This window comes from Daktulosphaira vitifoliae, unplaced genomic scaffold, assembly GCF_025091365.1.
Source record: "Daktulosphaira vitifoliae isolate Bord-2020 unplaced genomic scaffold, ASM2509136v1 Scaffold_3, whole genome shotgun sequence".
Taxonomy (NCBI): domain Eukaryota; kingdom Metazoa; phylum Arthropoda; class Insecta; order Hemiptera; family Phylloxeridae; genus Daktulosphaira; species Daktulosphaira vitifoliae.
The window spans coordinates 35,310,187-35,319,075 of record NW_026099574.1 but is presented as its reverse complement, the minus strand read 5'-3'; the positions used below and the strand labels follow the sequence as shown (position 1 = coordinate 35,319,075).

Genomic DNA, 8,889 nt, shown 5'->3' with positions numbered 1-8,889 from the left:
TATATAAATTTGTTTTTTATTTTATTTTATTAAATAGAAAGTAATATGATTGTTTGTAAATTAAAAATATGATTTTTTCAATATATGTTTTATGTAACCATCAAGAAAAAAAAGTAAAAGGAATTATTAGAAATCTATGTTTTTATTGTTATGTTTGAATAGAATTTATTATATTCCTAAATTACTATTTTAATTTTTATACAAAAATGTACTTAAATAGTTAATTATCTTAAAGAATCATTTTTTCATGTAATACAGCACAAAACATTAATTTTGTTAACATTTTTAAGTTATATTATAATAAATGTTCTCCTAACTTATTTTACTAAAACTCAAGCACAAGGAATACAATCTTTGAATTAATAGTGTTTCTCATAATTTTTATTTGTGAACTAGAGTTTGGTATTAATATTTCTAATTATTTACATTAAAACATTAATATTTAATCTTTTTATTCTACTTTTCCTCGCCTTATCCCAACTACTTGGGGTCGGGCAATTAAAACATTAATATTTAATAACTTACATTTTTTTGATATATTAATTAAAAATTTTTTACGCAGAGATACCATAATTAAATTATTTATGGAAAAGGGAGTACTTATATTTTTATTACTTTTATCAACTTATATTAACTGATTTACAGATTGAGACTACATAATATATAAAGTCTTATAGTTTGTAAGACATTTGACATTTACTATCCAATCACATTTAAAATAAATACAATTTTAAGAATTTGTTTTATTTTTTTACAGTTTTTGTTTAATATACTGGCTCAAAAATTGTTATTGGATTATAATTTTTTAATTTTTATTTTTTTTTATACGAAAATATAATCATTTTTGTATTGCCACTTAAACATATGAAATTAATACCCTTATAAGACATAAGGAATTAACCTTATAAATAGAAAAAATATATAACCCGGTTTATAAAAAGTAATAAATTTTTAAGCTTTTACTTACAGCATTATTGTGATTCCAGAAAATATAAGACGGTGGCTCTGGACTATGAAGTACAATACATGTTAAGTTTATTGTGCTTCCACGATTAATGAAAATCTCTAGGCCTCCAATAATATCTGTTCGAGGTTCTGAAAATAGTAAAAGTATATTTCCTTTATAAAATAACTAATCATTTTATTTTTATCGTTTATACATAATCCTTGGAAAATTTAATCTATTTAAAGACCAGAAAAATAAACAATAATTAATTGCAGATATACCAACCTTGAAATATACCTATATAAATCTAACATTGTTTAATTTTTGGTAAATCGCAGTTTTACTTTGTTATTTGGAAAGTAATTAAAAGTTCCAAATAATTTGAGTAAGCTCATCGTTGCGTTTTTAAACTAATAATTTTATCAACAATTTAAGAAAAAAGGAAATGATTTCAAAACAACAATAATAACATAAAAGTTTCAATTTTTTTTATTTTAATTTTAATCTTTTAATAATCTTATTTTTTAAGTTTAGGTTAACAGTCAAAATATTTTTATTTTCTATAATTTATTAAGTTATAGGAGTAAAATGTAAGATATTTCATATCTATATATGAAATGCTCAGTTCAAAAAGGGGTCATGTCTGATAGTAACTTATAAAAAAGACATCAAATTTAATATTTGTTGAGTGGAGAAACGAGACATATTAAGAAAATTTCTCATTTATGTACTTCTTTAATCATAATTATTATGGATAAATTTTAACCTATAATCCAGAAATTTTTGTTTTACTTAAAAGTGTTATTTTTAATGTTGCTTTTTTTTTTTATTTAAAACAGATTTTATGGTTTTAATGAAGTAGTTCTTAACTGATTGTTTAATGTTTTAGAATTTATTTTTGTTTCATTCAACATGAATTTTGTAATTTTTAAACTGATATTAAAATAAACATACTCATATAAAAAATAAGTAATATTTATACCAACTAACATCTTCATTCCTAATAAAATGAGTTGAGTATAGAAAGGAGATATGTACATGTAAAAAAAAATGGACGCTTTATTTTTAGAATAACAGTAAATTTGAATCAAACATAATATTTTATTGTAGAAAGGTATAAGATTAACTTGTATGAATTGTTTAGAACGTTAGATATTAATAAATTCATTGCAAATATTTTTTTGTTTCTCCTATAAAGTTTACTTTTTATGACATGTTCCTTTTTCTAAATTGAGTATTTCATAAAACGTTTGATCTACCACGAGAACGTACAAATTTCATTTTATTAGAATTGTATAATGGCTACGTAATACATTTGTGGCTTAGAGAAAACATGAACGAACGTTTTTTAGTTGTCTTTCTTGTGACATTACTGACAAAACTTTTGAAAAACATAATATTAGCCACTCCTGTACTAACCCATAGAAATAATTTCAATAACTAATAAAATACTAAAAAAATTTTTAATTAATAATTTATATTCAAACTTATTAATTTTAAATATATATTCTTATTATACTTTTTTATTTATTTTGAATAAATTAGTGTATGAATTTATTCTATGATTAAATCAACAAAAATAAATCTCAAATTAATTAATAATATAAAAAAGACAAGAGTAGATAATATGGGTAGGTCGATAAGTGTCTAAAACGCTTTTTTGTCGTTTCAAATCTTGATCAAAGTTAACGAACGATGGATACTTAAGAATGGAAAGACCGTTATCCTTGTATATGGCTGCGGATTAACAGCCTATTTCGGAGTGAATAATATTTCGTTCAGAAAATCTCTTTCTCTCTGGAGTATCAATAGTATTTTATGGGAAAATTAAACATAAGAAAAAAGATAGATATAATAAATTGTATTTTTTTCAATAATAATTATTGAAACATAAAAATAGTAAATTATTATTTTATATAAATACATTGATTATAATTAGATTTTTGATTACAGTAAAGTATTAAAAATAGTTTAGTATATAGAATAAAATGAAAATGTTAAAATAAATAAAAACAATTCATACATGTATGTTATTTTATTGCCAAGTCGTAAGTATTTTATATGATTCTTTGGTTATAACAGTAGCCTTAAAAACTAATAATGTTTTCATAAGCTTTTATGACTAATATATATATATGTATTACAGTATTGTTCGCTATTTCTGCAGTTAGCTTAGTAAGTCTTAAACATAAAAATGCTAATATATTCTGATATACTTGGAAGGATTAAATATAATTATGATAATTTTTATTTCGTTATTTAAGAGTTTTTCATTCAAAATGCTTCTAAAGTATTTATAAATGAAATAATTGTTTCAATACATGATCTTCTAAGAAACCATTAGGTGAACTTATACACTGAGTAAGTACCAATTATCAATATCATAAGTTACTACTTAACTATTCAATAATTATTTGTCTGTGATAGATTCTAAGGGAAAAAATCGGTATTTTCGTTTTTACATAACTGTATTATTAATTTTAAAAATGTTCATAATATAGTTTATCATGATTTTTATTGTGCTAAATAAACTTATTCTATTAGCAACTTGGTACATAAAATTTGGAACATTTGTTATACCATATGCCATGTAAGTGTATCAAGTTATGAAATTCGTGATGTCTGAAAGTTATATGCATACATAAATATAAAATCGTCAAATATCATGAATCATTTATGTTTCTTGGTAAGCTTTTCGAAATATTCAAATTGTATTTAATTATCATCGTTTTGGAAAGGTAGAGCTTGATACAATGTATGTTTTTATTTATATTTTCAAAATAAAACTGTTTAGAGAGATTCAGGTTAAATATACTCGAAAAATATTTTTAGTTAGACTCGTACAAAAGTTTTGAAGAAATTAATGTTTCTTCAGGTGTGGTTCAAGGCTTTTATTTGGGTCCATTATTGTTTCTTATTTTTATTAATAAAGTCTAATATTTTTGGTAATGACACTAATATTTTATTATTTGCTATTACATTTATACTACAGCCCACTCTTATGATAATTGTACATTTTTGCAGTCTAATTTAAATCGATATATTGAAAGGGATATAATTGAGCATACCCCCAATTATCTCCCTTTAATCATTGATAAATGTGATATTATATACTTTGTTCGTAATAATAGTTAACTAATTTATAGTTATCATATTTTGAGTATTCAGCTAAAAATAGTTATTTATTTTAGTTCTGATTTGAAATTTACTTTTCATGTTAATTCTACCATTAATAAAGCTATAAATATGCTTGTTTTTTTTAAATAGAAACATGGTAAAATTTAAAAATAAAAATTTCATAAAATCGTTATAATCATCATTGGTTCATTCTTACTTAGAGTTTGGTTCTCTTGTTCGGTATTCTATCTACACAACTCATATTTCAAAATTTGAGAATGTTTAATATAAATTGTTAAAAGTACAAGATGAAAATAAATATTTCCAGCGATCTTTTTTTATTAGTAGTGGACTCAATTGTCCTTAATATACGCCAAATCAGGCGTAAATTAGCAGATATTATGTTCATTTACGACCTTACAAATTTTAATATCGATTGCCTTAAACTACTTTTCAATGTTCGATTGGTTCATTTTACTAGAACTCAATCTAAATTTTCTCAATATCTATTATTTTAGAATTCAAATTTAAAAAAAACTCTTAATAATTTAACTAAAAATTTTTGCATAAAAATACAGATAAAAAAATATTTGTTTTTACTTTTGACAAACAATAAATTTAAATAAGTCGATTTATAATATAAATTAATGAAAAATATAGTATACAATTTTATCAGAATATATAAGTTTTATGAATTATAAAAATTTGTAATTCGTATTTTTTCTTATTACAGATTATAAATCTGTATAATATTCTTCTTCCTCGCCTTAATCCCAAATATTTGGGGTCGACCATTCTATCTTTTTCCCTTATACACGAGTCCAGCCTAGAGTTAAGAGGTGATGTCCCTACACTGTTGACACTACAAGCTGTTCACCTGTACCGCACACGTTGTCCGACTTGTAACAAACACTTTATTCCTTAGGCCTTCTCCGTTTTTAACTACTTTATTCCCTCTCACCTGATGTCTCCGCGTACATCCGAGATGGGAAAATTCACCTAAGTTTTGTTCAGAATACTTCATACTGTGTTTATGACATACACATTACATTTTTCATATAGATTTAAAAATTCTTTTTTTTTAAACAAATTTCTAAGATGTTAAACACAGTAAATAAAAACATTGAATTTAAGTGCTGAATAAGCTTATCATTTGTTGATTTTATTTGTTAATATACAAATTTTAAATGCATGTTTGGATATTTAAATTTTAAACCTATACAATTAAATATATTAATGAATAGAATATTCTTTTTATGTTTTTTTTTTTTGAAATATTTAAGCCAGTCACTAAAGAAAAAATGTAAATTTTTTAATCATATAATAAGAGAAAAAGTCGTTGTGAATAATATATTCAAAGAACAAGTTCAAGTTTCCATAAGGTGCAATTGATAAAAGTTTCTGTACTTATAATAAAATGCTACATAAAATATAATTAAGTTTTTTGGTTTATTTGTGAGTGATTATATTAAGTACGTCATTACAGTACGTTTTAACTTCTTTTATATTATAATTTACAATGAAATTGTAATATTCTTAAAGTTTATTTTATTTTTGTATAAATCAAAACTTTTATGCATTGTTGGTGTATCTTTTGTTTTATAATTATTTATGTAAAAGTAAAGTGCCATGAAATGCCAATTATTTTTTTTTACTTCTGTTTCTGATTCGATGTGGACTGTATACATTTTCTTAAATATATGTATAAATAACAACAGAAAACATAAGTATAAACGAATTTCAAATTTTATTTTAGGTCGCTTATATAAAGGCATGCGCGTTGCGTTTATAATAATACTAATTAAAAACAATAATAAAAACTGGAAAGCGCACTTATCTTCTAATGTGAAAACAACAACTTAGTAGATCAAACGATTTCTATAACTTAATATTAATGCATAGTAATAACATACAGATTTTTTAGATTTTACCGATTACAGTTATATCTTTTAATACAATTATTATTTTGTTGAGTTTTTTTATAATTATTCTCTTTTTAGACTACGTTCAAAGAATTTTTTTTTTGTTTATCACTAACGAGTAAAAAATTAAAATGAAATAAAAATGTTTTTTCTTATATTTTTCAACATTTTGAAATAGCCATTTCTAGCCCTTTTCTACAATTCATTTTGATGTGTCAATAACAATTTTAGGACAAATGCTCATTAAATTGCAAGCACTACATACAAGCATACATAGAATGAAAATGGAACGCAGTTTGAATATACTTTCATCAGTATGAGCTGCATTCATTTGCGTTACATACCCATTCTATAGAAGGGGTTCAGTAAGTAAGGAAACAAGTCAATCGTTACAAACAATGAGAACAATAGAAACCCGTTTCCTTACTTACTGAACACTATATATTAAAATTCAATAACGGACTGTCGGATAAAATATTAAAAGATTTTTTTCTATCATATCATCAAACTAAATATCCTATTAAAGAAAATTAAAGTCTGGGTTTTAGCTTCGATGCAAAGCTGAGAAGATATTGGTTTTTTTTTTTTTTTGTGTCTGTTACCACTTTTTCTCAGCTCTCACTGAACCGATTTCTTTCTATGATACGTCAAAAGATCACAAATCGTATCTAGTCGAAGACATTACCCTCAAAAATTGAAAAAATTTCCCTCGTTCCCCGTAAATGGGAGAAACCTCCAAAAAAATTACAAATTTAAAAATCGCTAATTTTCAAAATTTTTTCAATTTTTTTTTACTAAAAACTGCCGTAACTTTTTCAAAAATGAACATATCAATATAATTTTTTTTATAGATGCTTGATGTCTTTACTTATCATTTATTATATTTTTTTCATTAATTAAACCCTTTATCTTCCCACAGGGGGGATTTAAAATGACAACTTTTTCACGAAAAATTAACTTTTTCAATTTAACTTTTGAAAGTGTTCCGGAAAGTCTGACACTTTTATATATATCTTAAATTAAAGGTAATGTAATTTACTTTATTTTGAAAAAAAAAAATTGACATCTGGACTTGTCTTCACGGTGAAAATAGACATCAAGGTTAATAAAAAATTACGATTTTTGTAAAATAATTTTTTTTTATATTTTTAACTTAATAATGCTATAACTTTTTCAAAAATGAACATATCAATATAATTTTTTTTATATAGATGCTTGATGTCTTTACTTATCATTTGGTATATTTTTTTCGTAAATCTGACCCTTTATCTGCCCACAGGGGGAGATTTAATATGATAACTTTTTCACAAAAAATTAACTTTTTCAACTTAACTTTTGAAAACGTTCCGGAAAGTCTGACACTTATATATATATATTAAATTAAAGCTGATGTAATTTACTTTATTATGAAAAAAAAAATTTGACCTCTAGACTTGTCTTCGTGGTGAAAATGGCTACCAAATGCTATTATTGTGTGAAAATTCTCGATTTTATTTTTTACATTTTTAACTTTATAATGCTCTAACTTTTTCAAAAATGAACGTATGAATATAATTTTTTTTTATATAGATGTTTAATGTCTTTACCTATCATTTGGTATATTTTTTTTGTAAATTTGACCTTTTTTCTGCCCACAGGGGGGGATTTAAAATGACAACTTTTTCACAACAAATTTACTTTTTCAACATAACTTTTGAAAATGTTCCGGAAGGTCTGACACTTTTATATATATCTTAAATTAAAGCTAATGTAATATACTTTAATTTGAAAAAAAAAAATTTGACCTCTGGACTTGTCTTCACGGCGAAAATGGCTACCGAATGCTATTTTCGTGTGAAAATTCTCGATTTTATTATTTATATTATATTTAACTTTATAATGCTATAACTTATTGAAAAGTTTATGGATCCACACAATTTTTTTATGAGAAATAATATTTTTTAATAAACCCTTTTTCATTCGACATACTTTATCTTAATCGAGATATTAATAAGGAACCAGCAGATCAAGTAGCTTTTGGAATAAAACACCAATTTTTTTAAAATTAAACACTATCTAAAGATTTGCATCGAAGCGTTTATTTTTGATAGTGATTTTAATCACTGTCAGATATCATTTACTTGATCCAACTATGCCACGTCACCACTGTGCCGCGACCCCCCTGTGCTGGGTTTTTTTTTATAATTGTATAATTATAAAACATAGCTAGGCAAGTTAACATATTTTTAACTTGTTAATTTCAGAAAGATTAAGTTAAGTTATGTTAAAAGTTATCTAATATATATTTTTTAACTACGTTAATAATTAAAACTACAACATAATTTTTTTCTTAATATACTATTGAAATAAAATTAAGATATGTTTTTCAGTATTCTCCAAAGGTTAAACAAGACGCACTCTGATAATTATTTTAGAGAAATATAATCATTTCTGTAATTAATAAGTAGAGGAAACCATAATTCTGACAATAGTAGCTCGTTATGTTTGCCGTCAGTCATAATTAAAATCCGGAAATTATGTACATCATAAAAAATCATATCAAAAATTTTGTTAGTATGAAATTTCCGAATCTTTTACATCAATATCAATGATAAATTTCAATTTCAATTCATTGAAAAATTATAATCAACTTATGAAGCTAAGAATAATTACAATTTTTTAAGCACAATAGCATCGATGCTTTATATAATAGTAATGTTAAATACTGTAAAATATCACTTGTCCCAACTATATAGTGTTACATGTTTGTGCTAGATTTTTTGATTGAATTTACACCAAATCATTAGAAAGAGGGGATTTAATATTTAACCATTAAATAAAAGAATATGTTTTTTAAAAAAATTATTACTATTTTATTATTGTTCACTATTAAAATATACTTTCACAATTCTGTGATGCTTGGTA

At 23.6% G+C, this 8,889-nt stretch overlaps 1 protein-coding gene across 3 annotated transcripts in view; it reads right to left on the bottom strand.

Moving 5' to 3' along the window:
• The window catches only part of LOC126900432 (zwei Ig domain protein zig-8-like), a 190,978-nt gene that overhangs the window by 2,584 nt on the left and 179,505 nt on the right, over positions 1-8,889 (bottom strand). For all 3 annotated transcript variants that reach the window (XM_050676144.1, XM_050676143.1, XM_050676145.1), the window contains exon 5: positions 968-1,095. In XM_050676144.1, coding sequence (XP_050532101.1) covers positions 968-1,095 — 128 coding nt within the window. The remainder of the gene's footprint in view (positions 1-967; positions 1,096-8,889) is intronic.